The sequence below is a fragment of the Cavia porcellus genome, unplaced genomic scaffold, assembly GCF_034190915.1.
Source record: "Cavia porcellus strain 051 isolate PalLab524CR breed Dunkin Hartley unplaced genomic scaffold, mCavPor4.1 scaffold_22, whole genome shotgun sequence".
NCBI classification, from domain to species: Eukaryota; Metazoa; Chordata; class Mammalia; order Rodentia; family Caviidae; genus Cavia; species Cavia porcellus.
The window spans coordinates 27,499,770-27,518,585 of NW_026947505.1; the positions used below are offsets into that span (position 1 = coordinate 27,499,770).

Here is an 18,816-nt window from a genome sequence, read left to right on the forward strand (position 1 = left end):
TGGGGTAGGCTTGCTTTATTTACTTTTTTCAAACAGGTTGTGCCAGGTTTTCTTAGGACTGTTCTATTCCCACAGGCCTACCTACTTGGGCCTGCCAACCTCTGGTTTGCTGGGGTGGTGGTGAGGGTGGCAGGGGTGTCACTACAGCTGAAAGAGCCATCCAGCATAGACATGTCCACCCCATCCGAGTCCCCTGAGAGAGCCCGAAGGACTATGCAGGGGTAATAGGGGAGCACTGTGGACCGAGCTGAGCAACTCAAGGCATGCAGCCTGTTCTGGGGGGCGGGGGGCAGTCCTCCTCCTAACCTCTGCCCATTGCCCACAGGCTGAAAAATATGAAAGTAGTGTTCCTCAGAATAATGGCGAACTTGCTGTTCGGGCCAAACTAGTCCTTCCTACAGAGCCTAGAAAGCTCCAGGAGGCTCAAGAAGGTAGGTGACTTGCAGCCCTCTGAGGATTTGCCTGTTGTCACTATCCCCCAAACCTGGAGGGCAGGTATGCTGAGGGAGGGGCAGAAGTCTGCTAGTGTTTCCTTCCTCTTGTCCGCTGATCCCACACCAAATGGAGGCAGCCTGGGGGGTGGCTCCCCAGAAACCCTAGCAGGGTAGCTGAGGACAGGCCTCCAGGGCCTATTTATACCACTCTAAAGACGCTGGCTTTAAGGCTTCCCTCCCAGTGGCAGGCTGGCCAGTCTCTGGTGAAACCATGGCCCCTCTTTACATTCTAGGATATATTATAGATGAGGAATTTAGCTTATAAGGAGCCAAGAGAACTCAGGGCACTGGTACTTGCAAGGCTCAGAGGAAAGAGCTGTTGCCCAGCAGGTGAGATGAATCAAGGGACAGGTCCTTGAGGATATTATGGATTTAACTTAGATAATGTGCAGTGTATGGAAATTAGGAGGGCAGAAAAGGAAGACAAGCATAGTAATTTCCATTGTACAGTGACCATTTGGTGGGAAGAAAGAGAAACTTCTGCCTCTGAGGGTACTAGCAGGCCAGCATCGAGCATTCTGGTTATCCATACCCTCTAAGCTGGACTTGGGGCTCCCAGATTCCCCAAAACTGCTGGTGATAGCTGGCCTACACCTTCCCTGTCTATTTGTGGGTTCTTGCCTTCCTGGGCTTTGTCAGTGCCTGCATCCTGTCATCACCGTGGGTAGCCTCAGGGAAGGGCCAGTAGCGCCTTCTAGGGAAAATGCTCCTTTTCCTACCTGCTGCATGGGGTTTGGTGGCTTTGACATTTCTTAGGACATTCAGTTTTGGGTGGTGGTATTGCACACTGAAGTCTCAAAAGTGGGTTTGACAGTCCTTTTCTTCCAGGAGATCAGCTATCACTTAATGGCCAACTCTGTTTGGTAGTGCTCGGAGCCAAGAATTTACCTGTGCGGTCAGATGGTACCTTAAATTCATTTGTTAAAGGGTAGGTATTAGTAACCAAATACTGTGTATCGATTATCTTGAGTAGTAGGCCATGTTAGACGAAGTGTAAGCCATGTTGGACTCATCTGATTTTAGATTTCCTAAGAAAATCCAACATAGCTACTAAAGACCCAGATTTCCAAGAATTATGGAATTTGGACATGCTGAGACTTGATTTGGAATAGTGTTTTAACCTAAGCTCTTATCTTGTTCTTATTATATCAATAAATCAGCTTTGAAATTAAGTACAAAAAGAGTAGTGTTAGTAAATGCTTCCTTAGTTTAAAAGTTCTCTTGGATTAGCTGACATGTATGCACGAGTCCACCATTCTTAGTGCAGGTGTGTTCATATCCCCCAAAGTAAACAACATTAATTATATTGAAGGCTGAATCCCCAGGCACTGAGGGAACAGGAAAATGACAGCCTGCCTTAAAGACAGAACCACACTCGTGTCCTAATCCTGTCACTTCTGAGTAAGGCCCTGGGCAAGTTCAGTTAGCGTCTTTGAATTTATTTCCGAGAACAGAAGAAAATGAGATCACGTGTGTAGAGCCCTCCTCACTGAAGCACAGCCTGTGCCATCAAATGGTGATAGTATTACAGTGAGAACCATGTGGCCTCAGAATTCCAAATGAAGGGTAATCCGTGAGGCAGAATCCAGCGCTGAAAGAAATCCTAGCAAAGGGCCATGGCCAGGTCTTGCAGTGCCCACCCAGTTCACAGCTGTGAATGCTATTTATGTTGGATGCAGCACTTGGAGTTTAGTTTGCACTCAAGCAGAAGTATCAACAGTAGAAGGGGGCTGTATGCATGGCCACCATCAGAGCATCATCTGTGTTTCCCTTTAGCTGCCTCACTCTGCCAGACCAACAAAAACTGCGTCTGAAGTCCCCGGTGCTGAAGAAACAAGCGTGTCCCCAGTGGAAACACTCCTTTGTGTTCAATGGTGTGACCAGGTCTCAGCTGAGACAGGCAAGCTTGGAATTAACCGTGTGGGACCAGGCCATTTTTGGAATGAATGATCGCTTGCTGGGGGGAGCCAGACTTGGTTCAAGTAAGTCTAAGATATTCCATGGGCACTATGTCACCCAGTGCTTCTCAAATGGTGGAAGTGATAGCTTTGTTCTTGGTGATTGTCTTGCATGGGTACCATGAAAAGAAAAGGTGCTTCCATAACAACGGCAATTTAACAGGCTCTGCCCGCCATAAATAGAAATTCCTTAGTCTACAAAGGAGCAATAATACAGCAAAGTATTTTGACAATTTAAATCAGATTTAGATCTGCTAAAGAAACAGGTTATAGATCTCAAAATGGGCAAGGTACAGTATTTGCTTTTGTTTCTGTTGTCAATCATAAGAGGATTATTTTATTAACAGAAAATATCTTAACCCAAACAAATGGCAATTTAGAAAGTACTTCACTGAGAATAGTACAAACAGGGACACTATTCAGTGTTGCTTAGAGAGAGGGGGTGCCTCTGGCACTGTATGTGGGCAGCCCTTTGCTGGTGGGGTGTTCTGTGCCCTAACCTTGCCCACCAACTGCCACACACATGGTATATGACCAACAGACACTGGCACACATTCTCTAATGACCCTCAAGAGACCAGTGAATTTAAAGAAATATTGTGCAAAGCACAACTCTTTCCTATGAAAATCCCTTCTGAGAACAAAACTGGTTTCCCTACCATCCATAGCCTCGGTATTGAGATTTTGACCCCTCTAGGTTAAAAAAAAAAAGCTACCAAGCCCTGTGACACTACAGGGAAGGAAATGGGGATTGGTTCTAAGAAATACCTCAGTACATACTCAACACTGATTCTGTTGGGGGTTTTTCTTCTTAATGTTTGGTATTTTCTTATGATCTTGAGGTGAAGTGAAAAATACACCTTGCTGGTCCTTGCTTTTAAAAGCTCAGAAGGAATAGGGTGGTGTCCTCAGCCACATCATTAATCTGTCTGTCTCATATTACAGAGGGAGATGCAGTTGGTGGCACAGATTTATGTTCACAATCAAAGCTTCAATGGCAGAAAGTTCTTTCTAGCCCCAACTTATGGACAGATATGACACTTACCCTGCACTGAAGTGAAGCCTCAAAGCTCCAGGCTACAGTGAGTGTGCTGGAAATGCTGCGCGCCTGAGAGTTAGCGGGGTGGGATCACCACTGGACAAGACCCTCAGGATTACACACTCCACCCGAGTTACGTGTCAATGCCTAAAATATCCATCATATCTGTAATTCAACAGAGCAATTATCAGTATGACATAAATCACTCTGAGATTACTGTTTTTTGAAGGTTGTGGAAAATGGCCAGATTTCAATAAATGTTCAACAGTTTCCAGTCTCTCCCAATGTTTAATCAAACAGTGAAAATCCCAGCTTTGTTATGTGTATTTCAGAGGGGGAAAAAGATGAGCCTGCTGCGTCTTCAGTCCCGCCTGCTCTCCTGTGGAAACTTTGCAGGCCAGTTAGTTGATGTTGTGGTGTTTCCAGCCGGAAACCAAGGGCCCAGGGGACAGAGAGGGCACCTCCCACAGCAAAACTGACTGGACTAGAGGAACCTGGGAAGTCTAAGCTGGCCTCCCACCACTGCACAATGGAGTGTTTCCATTTAGTATGTCTGTGGCCTGGAATTCACATCTGCATACGACATCTGAACTGAAAAAGGGCAAAGCAGGAATGAGCAGAGCTAGTGGCTTAGGACAGTTGACATGGGAACAGCTCTTGGAGGAAATAGGTCAGTCTCATTAGGGCTAGAATCTGTTCAATCTTATGGTGCATTTCAGACAAGCTTACACAGAAAAACTGAAATGTGCAATTACATAAACACTAGAATTTTTACAGATGTGATCATAGCAAGTACTCAGTCTCATTGTTGCCCTCCCATCACATCAGAGTAAGTGCCATAGTTATGAGGTTTTTAATATGTAATTCTTTTATTCTGTAAAAGGTAACAAAATATACAGAACAAAACTTTCCCTTTTTAAAACTAAGGTTACAAACCCATATTATCACTTACATATAAATACTATACTCTATACCTGATTATTAGTTAGGTGTTAAGTCCAACAATGTATTCTTCTAACTGTTTAAGCAAAAAACCAAGTTTACTGGCAAGTCCTCCTATATCATCCCTCCCAAGTGACCATGGCAGATTTCTGCCAGTTGAACAGAATGTCTTGAGAAAGGAAATCATTGCATGTGGGACAGGGTTTTACTTTAGACTTAATTTTTTACCTCTCAAAACAAGTAAATATACAGAGATGAATCCTTCATAGAAATCAAGAACAAATCAATCAGTGTAAGCTTATTTTAAGAGTAGAAGTATGGCACAGATGTAAGCCACGATGTGGTTTTCTTTAATGAGACTGAACCTTGCACACAGGCCAGTGTAAAGTTTGTACTTGGATTTTACAGGCATCTTAATTCCATCAGTCCTGCTCCAAGAATACAACAGGAAGTGATTCGCTAATTATAAAAAATCAGGCCTTTTTGGCACTATGATACAGCTGGGAAAAATAACCAAGGTGGCACATGGCCCAGAGTACTTCCACCGGGTAACTGCTCTTTAAGGAACCTGGAACATGGTGAGGGGGGTTTCTAGATTTAAAGTACTAAAGAGCCAGTGTGCCCAGGCTGCCCAGACCCTCTGGGCAGCGCCCTGCGCCAGGCGCCCTGTGCACTGCCTGGCCTGGCCTCTACATGGCCTCAAACTCGTCGATGCGCTGCTTGGTGTTGCCCTGCCGGATCTGGCGCAGGGTCTTGTACTTGTCCCGGCCTTGCCTCATGTTCTCATTATGGATGATGTCATTGTGGGTCCTCTTGTTCTCATCTCTGGCCTGGGACAATTCGTTGCTCAGAGTCTACAAGAGGAAGCAGTGGCAGTCAGTCAGCTGCCTGCCCTCCCGAGACATCAGTGACCCGACCCTGAGGATGGGCGAAGGGGCAAATGAAAGCCAGGCCCGCACTCACCAGCAGCTGCCGCTGCACACGCTCATTCTTCGCTGCTTCGGTGATGCGCTTCTCCTCGTTGCGGTGGTCTAGGATGCCCTCGCTGGAGAGGTCAGCGCTGTAGCCCATGGGCTCCGCACCCTCCTCCTGCAGGTTGTCCTGCACATGGTAACTCACAGGTTCATACACAGGCGGCGGCGGGGGTGGTGGGGCTGTCATCACCAGGTGCAGCTCCTCTTTGGTCTTCACCAGGTCGTCCTGGGCTTCTTTGGCCTTGGAAAGCAAGTTAATAGGTGAGAGACTCTCTTATACCCATGCCAAGATTATCCTGGCAGCTACAGCACTGCTCAACACAAGGACCATGGCACAAAAAAATCCATGTCAGAGCCTTGAAATTTTTTAAAACACCACTTTTTTCTGCCTGTATTCCTAGTACGTGCTCACTGTATACATTTTTGAAAATCCTCCAGCTACTGCAGGAAGCCTGTAAAGTTTTAGCATGTGGTCTTGCTCTTCTTGGGCCTATTCAGTACTTTCCCATCCATGAATTCACCTAGCATCTTCACGAGACACAACCCAAACCCACGTACCTTCATTCTCTTCCTGGACACAAACTTCGTCTGACCTGCAATACAACTAGCTTTTCTTACTTTCTCAAAAACCTAAGAATCTTCTGTTTGTAGTTGGGGATCAAGAATGGAGAATGGAAGGCAAAGGGAGGCACCAGGCTAAAGGAATTGAGGGGTTGGGGAACAGGAGCTCTGGAGGCTTGGTGTTAGGTTGCTGGTATGAACCACATCTAGACCCCCTGCTGACTACAGGCATGCAAGGCCACAGGTGGAGGAACAAGTCTCTGCGTGAGTCTTGGGAGTGCGGCTACAGCTTAATCAACCCCTGTGAGCTGCACATATAATTTCTAACCTATAGGGAACACTTTGGGTTGGACATTGACCCTATTACAGAGTAAGGAGACTGAGGCTCTGATTAAGGCTACCTTCTCAGCTCATCAGGTATCTGAGTGGATGAGCAGGGACTCTTACTCAGGTCCAAAGACCTGCCCAGTGCTGGGTTTCCCACGGTGGCCAGAAATGTATTCCCATGCCAGGAGGTCCTGTTTTAGGCTGTGATGATGCCTGTTGCAGGTGGTATCTAAGGAGTTGGATTTAAAAGTAGTTCTTGTGGCTGAACACACAGGGTGATAGGAGCAAAGCTCAGGAACGAGTAAGTCACTCCTTGTTGCTCTGCTAGTCCCAGAGCCAGGCTCACTGCGTGTGTACGAGGTCAAGGCCATTCCTAGGAGGGTTTCTGCTCCCTCAGTACAGCTGGTTTGGCAAAAAACAGTGAAACATCGCTGATGCTCTCAATATGTAAGATCCTGCTCTCAACCCACCTTCAAGGAGTTGTCACACGGGTGCCTCAGGGACTGTGTGGGTCTGGGGCACACTCACCCGGTGCTGCCACTCCTCCACCTCGTCCTCCTTGCGCCGCCGCGCCTCCTCCAGCAGGGCGATCTTGGCGGTGTACTCTGCAAGCTCTGCAGCCTGGAAGAGAAGGGGACATGAAGTCCTTTGGGTAGAGTCCATTTGTGAAAAAAAATGCTCACGTGTGCTGGTAAATGGCCTCCATTTACCCCTCTCCCTCCTCATGGCTGGCAAGGCCTGTCAGTGCTGCCCTGTATCTCTGTGGGATCCCAGGTGCCCACATATACCTCTTTGCCTGGGACTCATAGGACAGCAAATCCCTTTCCCCCGGGAAGATCCATTACAGCCCCTGATGAAAGTCATCACAAGGCAGGTGTTGGTGCAGAATAGTCTCTCTATAATTCAGCATCTTGAAACCCAGGCAATCCTTACCAGCTGCTCCTGGCTCTTTATCTGATCTGCTGCCTGTCTTTCCAGCTCCTCCTTGGCCCGCAGCGCAGCCACGCGGTCGGCCTCCAGGCGCTCGGCCTCCTCTTGGGCTCGCTTCCTCTCATCCTCCAGCTGGAGGGCTCTCTGGATCTGGTCAGAGAGTTCTGTAGAGAACAACAAACCATAGCTGCTTGAAACACGAGGCCGGGGATGCAGAGCCCCTCATCTTCCCTTCCCACACCATCCCATCCCAGAATGGACTGAAGGACATGGGAGAAATCTCTCCCAGAACCAAGTCCTGGACTGAGTCACAGGAGGTGAGCCTCCTCCAGGGCTACTGCACGGCTCCTTGTAATGTTCCTATGACAACTTCTTCAAGATGCTTAGGAACCGCTGCATAGTTCCTGGTTGGTCAGACATCCCTCTTCTCAGGCAGAGGCTGACCCTCTTGGTACCACACTATTTAGAAGGGTCTCACTCTCACCCCTGCTCCCACCTCAGCATTTGCTTGAAACATGAAAAAGCCCTGCCAAGATCTTTCCTGGTTGCCAGCAAACAGCCACGGCTGTGCTATGGAACACACCAGAGGCCCCAAGGGTAGAGGTATGGTGTGATCCTTGAAACAACAGTGGCGCTGTCACAATCGAGCTATGTTTAGACAACATGTGTAGATGTGTGGCTTTCGGAGGGCCCTTGGTTTTAAGTCCAGAAGGTCAAGGTGGTGCAGCACGGCTTTGCCACTCCTGGGCCAAGTGACTATAGGCTGATACTGTCTCACTGATCCTTAATAGTCTCATCAGGAAAATGGGGTGAGTCAGTTCTCACTTTAAAGAGTTATGGGGAAACTCAATTAGCACAGAACTTACTCAGGTTTAGTTATTTTCCAGTCTCAATACCATGTCATTGCTTCTCTGCTCCACGTCTCTATCTCCGGGTGACATGTCAAGTACCACATGTGTTCCTAAAGCTTGCTCCCCACCACTGTCCAGACCCTGCCTGCCTCTCTGTGGGAAGAGAGGAGACCAAACACCATCGCGGGGCAGTGCAGCCTCACCTTTCTCTGCTTTCTTGGTCTTCTCCTCATAGTCCTGCAGCCGTAGCATCAGCTCCTCCTTCTCCCTCAGCATCTGTTCCTTCTCCCTCTCAACAGTCTCTCTCCTCTTCTTCTCTGTCTCCAGCTGTTGCCTGTAGAATAGAGGGAGGAGGACAGAAAATTATGCTCTGGCAGGCCTGGCACATGGGTGCAGTAGCATGCCTGCCGGGGCTGTGTCTTGGTCATCGGGGGGCCTGTGCCTGGATAGGCTAGTACAATGATGGCGAACCTTTCAGAGATTTCAGTGATACAAGCAGCCCACTGTGGCACGTGTGCCATAGGTTCAATACCACTGGTCTAGGATGAAGGTGGCAGAAGCTGAGCTGGGCTTCCCCTTCTCCCCAGTGCTGATGCTGGGACTGAGGGGCTCAACAGAACCAGGCTGCTTCTTCCAGGCTCTTCTGATTAGAAGAGCACAGCCACTGTGGGGTCACCTGACAGGCAGGCCAGCTGTCACATCCTTGACCCAGTGCCAAACCACGCACCGCTCCAATTGCTTCTGATGTTTCTCCTCCCGAGCCTGAGCCTTCATCTGCTGCACCTCGATGGTGTCGGGCTTCCTGCGGCGCATGTACAGCTCATGGTTCCCCATGCAGAGCTGCAGGATTCGCTTGTTAATTCTCAGACGTGGGGCATAGAACACAAAGTCCTGCCAATAGAGAAGGGCAACTTAGACCAGGACGCCTTAGGTGGCTTTCTTCCCCCAAAACTGTGATGCCCAAATTCTAGACCTTTTACTAAATGGACAAATACGGCAGAGGAAAGAGGCCAGAAATGTCTGTTCTCTGAAACAAGTGGAGGGAGCATGCCTGCTCTGTCTTGTGTGCAGGTGCTCAAGTGTTCATGTGTGTGCATGTTTGTGGCCTGTGAAGGTGCATTCGTGCCCATGTGTAAGCACGCAGGTGTTTGTGGTCAGTATGTGCATAAACTGAAACCTCAGACTGCACAGCAATGCCAAGGCAAAGCTTTTCCTGGCCTTGGGAAGCTCAGTACCATCCACAAACCAGCCTATCTTCCCAAGCGCCGCCTTTGGTGGTTTTCGTCCCCGTCAAGCCCTACAGCTACCATCATTTTCCCTCACCCATTGCTGCTGCAGCCTGTCATTTCCCACACTGCCATGAGCATGTGCCCATTACTCCTCCATCTCCATCTGCTCCAGACTGCCCAGCTTGGCATGTGCCACAGCCTGGAGCGCTGGACCTCCATTACCCACATCTGCAGAGGATGCCCTCTTTCTCATTCTTCTCAGGGGCATCATCCAACACCGTCTCTCCGAGGCCCTGTGCTCTGCCTCTAAGTCTTGTACCCAGAAAAGGTGACCACCACAATGTGCTAACGTTATGACACTCAACGCCTTGTTCTGCTACATCTCGCTTCCATTAGACCATCAGCTCTTGAGAGCAGAACCATGTTCACTCATCTGTCTTCCCAGAACCAAACCAATTCTCAGTGTTTATTGGCACTCAACCTGCCAGGGGTGGTCACCAAATGCACTCTACACAGCCTTGAGCAAGTCACTTAACTTGGCCTCAGTGTCAACCGTGAAACAGGATGACAGTATCTAAGGGCATGGCTGTGAAGATTAAATCATCTGTTTTACAAGGAACTTGGAACAGCACCTGGCACAATTAAAGCTGGTTAGTAGAAACACAAGCTGCCTTACAAACCTGGCATGAAGCATGGCTTCTTTTTGTGACCAGATTTAGGAGAGGGATGACTATCTTGGTTCAAACTCCTGTTACGATTAACATAGGGGACAGAAGAGGTATTTGAAATGGTATCATAAATGGTATTTGAAAGCTGGGTGTGGTGGTGTATACTTGTAATCTCAGGGCTTGGAAGGCTGAGGCAAAAGATTGAGGTGGGTTTGAGGCCAGCTGGGCTACGTAGTAAGTTCAAGGCCAGACTGTGTCTCAAAACAAACAAGAAAACCAAATGAATGAACACATGAATATTATTTTAAAATGTCTCTTGTACATGGCTCCCTTGATATCTAGAACTCTGACCATTTTGAACAGGGATTGAGAAAGGGGCTGAAACAAAGCTGCAGCACAACCTACTCAATAGTGATGTCAGAGGCCTACAGGGCACAGGACCAGCTAAGCAACACGCCCAAGAAGAGCTTATTTAGTTCCTCCTTTCATTGGTTCTGGAAAACCTGGGGTGAGGCTGAGGCCACACCCTGAGCCCTGGAACTGCTGGGGTGGGGCTCCCCTAGGGTTTCACACACTAGTTATTAAGTCATTGGGTTTTCCCCAGTCAGAGTTGGCAGAGCTGAGAGCAACAGGCCCTTTTATTGCCTATTGCACAAGAGAAAACCACCCCGCACAATGGCCCAAATAGGTTCTGTCTATGACTCACAAGTACTTGCAAACTCCTCTTTAGCACCAACTCCTCTTTAGAAGAAAATCAGTTAAAAAGATTCTAGGGTCTTAAGAATTTTAGGTGAACATGAGAAACCCCTACCCACCCTGACCCTCAGGAGATAGGTCCCCAGACTACTGGAAAATGCCGAGAATGAGGTCTGTTGCTTAGTGGGTGAGGGGAATGAAGGAGGTAGAAGGGGATTTCTCTAGCTGCTTTTGAAGCATGCCAGTCTCTGACTTCAAGTTAAAAACAAAAACCCACACACAAGCCTCCTGGTACAAAACCACAACAGGACTCATCCTGGTAGGCTGACTTTCTAAAAATGGGCACAAAGAAGGTAAATGGAAAGAAGATCCAAGAACTTCTGAAGGCACATAGGTGCAGTGGCTATGAAAGCTTTGACAGGCAGGACTCCAGGCCATCTCAGGCCCTTTGGCCTGCCCAGGACAAGGGACAGGTGGCAGTGGCAGAAGCTGGTTACAGGGCTCTGGAGAGTGCTACTCCGAAGATAAAGCTAAGTAGGAGCCTGGTCATTTTTCACCGTTTCAAAACTATTAAGCAGTTGTCCAAAAGCCCTCTGCTTTCTGCTTAGTCCATAGGAACAAAAGGCTCTGTCCTGTTCTGAGGAAAAAGGGTGCAGCCTTGGCCTCTCACAGGCCACCTGAGCATGCTGCGAGTGCAGCGGGATATAGGTCCTACTGGAGAGTCACAGTGTGGCCCAAACTGCCCCATGCCACTTGCAGAAAAAGTTGACTTTTAAAAATAAACTGCAGCCCCCAGGGATTCCCTTAGAAAAGACTACACCAAAATAGGACTCTCACAGCTCCTTACCCCCTGGGGTTTCCTTTTATGTGAAAGCTTAAAAAGGAAACTGGCTTTCATTCGGATGGCCGGAATGAAAGACTGCTGAGCAAGGTTACCAGGCAGCCCTGGGAAGGTATGGAGGGTAAGGAGAACACTGTCACCATTACCTAATTCCCCAAAGGCTATGATCCCCAGGAGTCTACCCCAATGAATTCCTCCATCCCGCCAACACCTTGGCCTGCTTTGCTTCTTTGTCATAGTGGTATCATTTAGTTCTACCACCAGGAAACCTAGCCTTTGCCTGGCTTACAGCCCTTTCTTCTCTGTAGAGCAAGCTTCTCAAACTGTGTGCACAATCCAGGTACACAGGATGCAGGTTCCCATCTCCTCCCTTCAAAGGGAGCTAGTCTAACTCAGCTAGTACACACACTAACTCAGCTAGATGTACTGTAACCACCTCTGCTTGAGATTTGCTAATTATAAAATCTAAATTAGTTTTTCAAAAGCTAAACCTCTACCAAATTAAACATCTGCACATACCTGAATTCAAATAGTATAGTACAAAGTTCTGTCAGCAGAATTTCTAGAAGTGTTCTGAAACATGAGTAGCATCATACTGTGAAGACAGCAACCTACCAAGAGATTTCAGGACTTTTCCTTGCTCTTCTAACTAAATCAATCTCACTGCCTACATAACATGGGTTTGCTATGACCCTCAGGTGCTGGGAAACATGTAAATGGAAACCACTGCCAGGGAGCTGAGGAGGCTGCATTAAACACTGGTTCAATCTTAAAGAACTCAAGACACCTATGGGGCAAGAGTCAGGACTTTACAGCGGGAAACATTTTCATAAGGAAGAAAATACTTTAACAAAGTCAAAAATTGCTGATTTTAAATTATGCTAGGCAAACCCACCCATCTATAGATATAGGGAAGAATAACTGTCAATACCAATCGCATTCCAAGTGGGTCCCCAGGAGGTTTATGGACACTAGAGGAATGGCTCATAGCCACTTTAAGACTAACACTGTGTAACTAGTAAGGAACAAAGTGGACACAAATATAGTCTTTTCAGGTTTGTAATTCAGATAAATTTGGAAAGGCTCTATGGAGGATAAACAATTTCTTCAAGTGGCATTTTTAAAAAAAATCAGATTTCAAATTAGAAAACAAAACCCTCTCCATTTCCACCACACAACAGTCATACACACACCCTAAATGTTTGGAGCAAACACCAGCTAAAAAAGCTTGAACGCTGATAGAATAAAACTAGAATGTTTCTATATATGCTGGTCTTTGGTAGCTGTCAGCTAATAAATTTGCATTTGTCACATACCTAGGTCTTCAAATGTTATATTCCTTTCCTAACCCTGTCCTCCCAGGATGAGAAAGATCTGAGTGAAGACCATGTGACAGTGACATCAGAGAAAAGGTGGGGTCATGCATCAGTGTAGGAGAGGAGATAGCAGAGATAGGCAATGCTCTGGCTACATCAGAGGCCTTCTGTAATGTGGACAAGTTCAAGGGAGCTCTAACAGTCATATTCTGACCCTTCAGACTTGCAGATCTCATGGTCTGTCCTGCTGCTGAGTACAGAGGAGATGCTTGTGACACTACCACAATGAGGTTGACACGTGGAGGCAGGAAGGCTCTGCATGTGAACACAAATGTTTCCTGAGTCTGGGGGTTCCATAGCAGAAGCACGGCACTCTGGCCCTATTCTTTGTAAGGAATGAAGACCATTTGAAAACTTAGGCTGCTGTCATCTAGCTTTTGAAGGACACCTGACCTCCACAACACCCTCCTCTCCAAAGTAGTCACATGGTTCAAATGATCCCTGGCACACACAAAATCTTAGTGTTCTCCTAAAAACTCATTTAGCTGTAAGAATGATGTAACTGTGTAGAACCCATGTGAACTTACAGGTGCTTTCTTGTCGATGGGCTTAATGACAAACTTTTTGTCGTTGAAAGAGATGTTCCTGATTTCACTCCAAGGAAAGCCAATCTTTGGGGTCAACCTATGGTTAGGAAAAAAAAAAAGAGAGATGGTTAGAAGTATATGAGCTTACACTAAAAAGGTCTGCAAATCTTAATTTCTGCAGTTCTTAGTTTCTGTAAGTACAATTTTAAAAATATAAGCCTAGTCTAGGAAGCACAATGAATGATAAATATTATTATCAAATAGTCCCTACCAATCCCAGGTTAAGTCGAGTGTCTGTAACTACGTGTGATTGTTATGTCTGCATTTAGTTTTTCTTAGGTTTGATCATCTAACAGCAACCACTCACCTGGGTTGGAAATCTTACAGTAAACTGTGATTCCTAACCATCCTTCAGTCCACTGTATAATCCCCAGAACTTCTGCCTTAATCCTCTCAGCTCTATCCTACCTGTCTCTCGTGACAAGCGCCCTACTTTCATTCTGCTGATCTGATCAACTCCCCATCATTAACCTGTACTTCTAATATGTCAGCCCATGTCAAGTATGCCGACCCACTCAGTTCGGCATCCAAGGGCTACCTAGTGCCACCCCAAGCCTCCCTTTAATACAAGGTCTCCAGCCTCACCTGCTGCCCCCACGCCTGCTTACTTTCCCTTCATCAGTGGCATCTCCTTGCTCACCTTGTCTCTTGTGCTACAGAGACTCACCTTGTAGCTCATTTAAATTATTGCATTTTTATTTCAATTTATGGAAACCACCTGCTTCTCTGGCTCTCAAAGTGATGTATTCTCTAGGCTGATCAGATACTGTCCCATGTCACCCTCCAACTTCTGAGGTGGCCTTGAAACTACACAAAAAGCCCTATAAGATCCTACCACTATTGGCCTTTTTAAAGCACACTCCCAGGAAAGTCTGTCATAGAATTTCAGGACCTCACTGTTTTGTTGGCCTCACGCTTCCCAATGTATTGCCAAGGATAACATCATTCTAGAAGTAAGGACAGACCTGAATCCAAATACTGCCATCAAAAACAGTCCTGGTCCCACATCCTGTACCTTTCAGCAGAAAATAGCAGGGTTGGGAGAAATTTACTGTCTACCAATAAGCTTAAATAAAGAGGTGACTTAGGGGGCTAGGGATTTAGCTCAGTGTCATAAGTGCTCCCCTGCCAAGTGTGAGGTCATGAGTTCGATCCCTAGTACCTAAATAAAATTGCAGATGTGGGCATTAAAAAAAAAAAAAAAAACAAAAAACGAGGTGACTTAGATCTTCCTATGGTGACAGGAGCTAGGTCAAGGCAGGTGGCCGAGCTCTGAAGGCTGTGAGAGCTTCTAAGCCTGATAGGTGGTTCTTGTGGGTCACAGCAGTCAGGGCACAGATATAGGAGTGGATACAGAGCTCTGGTCAGACTGGTTTTCACAGTCTTTGGTATACACCCTCTTTTTATGTCTCTACCCTACAGGATATCACCAGTATCCATAAAAACACAGCTGGCTAACATGGTTCAGAATACTTGGACATGCAGGAAGTTTGTTCTGTAGTCCTCATGTATAGGAGGCAGGATATTTAGAGATGAAGTTTTGTTTATAGGTCCAAGAGCATCAGAGAGAAACTAAGAACATCCTCTTTACATGGAAAGGCTGGGTGAGTGACATCAGGGGGCAGCTGTTGCTCTCAAGCCCCAAGAGCAATGCTTTGGAAAAAGGAGCTAAGAACCAAGCGACTGCTGCACAAGGCAGAGACCCAAGATTAGGTCAGCATCTCCACCTCCTGAAATAAAAGGAAGGTCAGCCTCTGTTCTCTGGCTCCTGCTTACATGAGCCCATCAAAACAGTTTCTGATCTAGAAAACTTAGGCCAGGCCTCCAGCCTCTGCTATCTGATGTGTCTGGACTTTTAACACTTTGGAATCTCCTAACAATCCATGACCACTTACAACATAATTGCACTATCAAAAGATGAGGGCTAAACAAGACTCCCTTCCTTCCTTAAAGAACTTCCTTCCCTTCTTGACTATAGTTGGAACCTAAGTTTTAATAAGTTTTCCATTTTTAAAGGATCACACATAGGACATGAACATAGTCCATCCAGAAGACTGCTAAAGAATTTATATGTAAGTGTCCTTTCTAGGATTTTTTAAAAAAGCAGCCAGGTGTGGTGGTGCCTACCTATAATCCAAGAAAGGCAGGAGTATCAAAAGCTCTAGGCCAGCCTGGGCACCTTAGCAAGAGCTTGTCTCAAAATAAAAAATAAAAAGGGACAGGAGATATAGCTCAGTGGTATACCACCCCAGTTTGGATCCTTATTACTGCAAGGAAAAAAAAAAAAAAAGATTCTACAACAGTAAGACTAAGGGTCTTTGGAGCAACAGCTGATTTCAGAGCTGGAGCAGGGAACACATGGGATATACCCAGAGCATCCTGAGATGCCTTGGAGGGTAAGGTCACACTCACAGAACAATGGGGTAAGGTGGAAAGGACATAGGCACTCAATCCGAAGGGCCAAACCTCAGACAATCTGTGCAACAAAGATTACCACCAGTAGATTATAACACTAGGACTAGGACAAATATCTAAGTTTATATTCATATAGATAATTCAATAAATGGAGAAATTGGCTTCTTATAAAATTCCAATCTCCAGTACCATAGTAATAATTATTTCATGTAAGTATCAACAGTTGATACTATAATAGATGAAAGTGTAAGAATTAAGGTATTTATAGTTTCAAAGTATTCCCCCTAAAATATACTGCTAGTTACAAAGGGGAAAAAAATCAGAAACTACAGTGAAGAAACCTGGGAGACACCCCTCTACCCACTGATCAGACACCAGAAGGGATCAGACACCCTGATACCTCGTGCTGCTGCCTGGGAGGCCCTCAGAGGTAGCACAGCACTTCTTTGGGACTTTGGCCAAAAGTACAAAACTCGATTACAAGCAAACACCAGACTTAGGGACCTTCTAAAAAGCCAATGGCCGGGACTGGGAATTTAGCTCAGCGGCATAAGCACCTGCCTTGCAAGCAGGCAGTCGTTGAGTTCGATCCCTGGTACCGATAAAAACGAAAAGACAAAAATAAAATAAAATAAAAAGCCAATGGCCAGTACTGTTCAAAAATATACAGACTTGCAAAATACCCAAAATAAAAGGACATAGGCAATGTGGTAACTGTTAATGTGATTCCAAATTGAGTCCTGGAGCAGAGACCAGACTTGGTGGGATGGCAGAGTCCAGCAGAATTGTCTGCAGATCACTACTGTTGCTGAATCAATGTCTACATTCTGATTTTGTTACTTGGACTATGGTTACATAAGATGTTAACATTTGAGGAAGCTGGGTGAAGGGCATAATGAATTCTTTGTACTAATTTTAGAAGCTTTCTAAAGTCCATAATGATTTAAAAACCAAAATCTGCTGGGGCTAAGGATATAGTTCAGTGGTCAAGCATTTGCCTAGTATGCACAAGGCCTGGTCTGATCCCCAGCACCACCTACACAAACAAGCCCACAATCTGCAGTGGAGAGTGATGATAATGTTCTATGGCTTAACAGGATTTCAGATTTTACAGAATATTTATTCAAACTCGGCAAATGAAACTGACATTTCAATGTACTTAACTTTATACTGTAACACACTGAACTCTAGTAAGTGATCTATGTTTTCATTTCAGTGAAAAAGTACAGATTTCCTTGAAATGTCTAAGAGGTTGGAGGGCTTCGGTGACATTGGTGCTGGGGACAGATCGGATACAGCAAGTAAACTACATGCAAACAATTTAAAGAAAAAGGACATCTGCAGTGTGTGGTGGCACATGCCTACAATCCCAGTACTCAGAAGGCTGAGGCAGAATCACCCAGAGTTCAAAGCCAGCTTGGGCTATATATGAGTTTAGGCAGCCTGAACTGATAGCAAGATCATGTCTCAAAACAAACAGGGAATACACCAAAAAATCCAAAACAACCAAACACCAAAAAACAAAGAAAAAAAGGCATTTTCCATGCGTTTTTTCAGTCTCCGGCTTGTCCATGAGTTCCCCAGGCATCCTCTCCCTTGAAGGCCTGCAGCCCTGGGCTCAGCCAATTTTAGAACTGCCTACACCTGCACAGGTACTTTCTGACCGAGCAAGCCCCAGAGGGGTAGTCCTGAGAGGGAAACACACTTTTCAAAGGAATAAGCAAACTAGGGCAGGATCAGTTTTCTTTAGATTGTTTAGTTTTTGTGTTTGTTCAGAGAATGCTCATTAGACTTCCCCCATTCCCGCTGCCCATAACGAAAGAGTTAGCTTGCTCTCTTGTGAGCTAAGGGCTGAAAGAAAGGGGAGGCGACAAATGCTTGCAGTCCCCCCACCATGCTCCCATGAAGAGTGGATCTCAGGAGACATGTCCTAGTCAGAGCTGATTTAATATCAAAAAGGACAAAATAAAGATGTTTTTGTTTATTTGCAGAATGCACTAAATCTCTTATAGCTCAATTTACATACTCTATAGATTAGATTTCTCCCTTGAACAATGTATCAAGACTATCCAATTCTTGCCATTAGTTCCACTGGCAAAGACAGCAACTCAACACCCAACAGCTAAGAGTGCTCAGCAGTCCTCAGACTAAACAATCTCTTGCTTATGCTGCTAACCCCCACTGTCAGTATCTGTTCAAAAAGACAAAGAACTGGGGCCTACTAATTGATTAAATGTCTACCTAAGTGCTTTTTCTCTGAAGAGAAGGTGTGGCTCTAAGAGAGGGGACAAGGGGGTCAGGGGTTCCCAGTGCCCCAGCACTGGCTATGAGGAAAGCCCATTTCAGAGTGTCTGGCTTGGCTTCTGAAGGAGTTAAGACTAGGGCTGCATTTGGCTCACAGCTTACATTTTACCTGGAAAAAATGAACATTTCTGTGGGTTGGGGCAGTTACATGCTGACATCACCAAGTCCCTGCCTTCGGCTCTCTCTTGCTTCTTGAAAAACCTGTTTGGACCTTGGCTATGGCTCTGTTACAAAACCTGGCCATTCAAGAATGCAGTTCAAAGACAGAGGCAGTTTCCCACACATGTTCCCAGGAGGACAGGTGTTTTTTCTTCCTTGTGCATAGCTCTTGGGCTTGCTGTGCTAACAGCTGCCAGCCTCCAACTCAAGGCTTCAAGGACTGCAGCTGGTTCTCTGAACCCCTCATTTAACTGACTCTTCTCAGTGTCCAGCACACTCAGGCAAGAGCAAACTGCAAGCTCAACAGCACACTTCTTGGTTCTCTGAGAGGCCTGTGTTGTTCCAACAAGTGTGTGGCCCTGATGGGTGCCAGCCCCCAGTACACAGAGCCTGCCTCTATCTACATAGGCCCATACTTGGTATCAAGGGAAGGCGTGAGCTTGGGCACAGCCTACCCTGCTCAGTG

The 18,816-nt window shown here is 46.2% G+C and overlaps 2 protein-coding genes across 9 annotated transcripts in view; one reads left to right on the forward strand and one right to left on the reverse strand.

Moving 5' to 3' along the window:
• Sytl3 (synaptotagmin like 3) overlaps positions 1-3,760 on the forward strand; it is a 78,499-nt gene extending 74,739 nt beyond the window's left edge. For 5 of the 6 annotated variants that reach the window (XM_063232960.1, XM_023564567.2, XM_063232961.1 and 2 more), the window contains 4 exons: positions 326-431; positions 1,323-1,422; positions 2,271-2,476; positions 3,397-3,760. In XM_063232960.1, the coding sequence (XP_063089030.1) occupies positions 326-431; positions 1,323-1,422; positions 2,271-2,476; positions 3,397-3,506 (522 nt within the window). In that variant the 3' untranslated portion in view covers positions 3,507-3,760. Of the gene's footprint in view, positions 1-325; positions 432-1,308; positions 1,423-2,270; positions 2,477-3,396 lie in introns of those variants that run through there. The other variant, XR_010041904.1, reaches the window with a different exon arrangement.
• Positions 3,761-4,332: 572 nt separating this feature from the next.
• The window catches only part of Ezr (ezrin), a 43,958-nt gene continuing 29,474 nt past the window's right edge, over positions 4,333-18,816 (reverse strand). For all 3 annotated transcript variants that reach the window (XM_003468445.5, XM_063232964.1, XM_005003135.3), the window contains 7 exons: positions 13,413-13,509; positions 8,803-8,966; positions 8,279-8,409; positions 7,228-7,388; positions 6,823-6,915; positions 5,396-5,647; positions 4,333-5,286 (listed from right to left, as the gene is read on the reverse strand). In XM_003468445.5, coding sequence (XP_003468493.1) covers positions 5,122-5,286; positions 5,396-5,647; positions 6,823-6,915; positions 7,228-7,388; positions 8,279-8,409; positions 8,803-8,966; positions 13,413-13,509 — 1,063 coding nt within the window. In that variant the 3' untranslated portion in view covers positions 4,333-5,121. The remainder of the gene's footprint in view (positions 5,287-5,395; positions 5,648-6,822; positions 6,916-7,227; positions 7,389-8,278; positions 8,410-8,802; positions 8,967-13,412; positions 13,510-18,816) is intronic.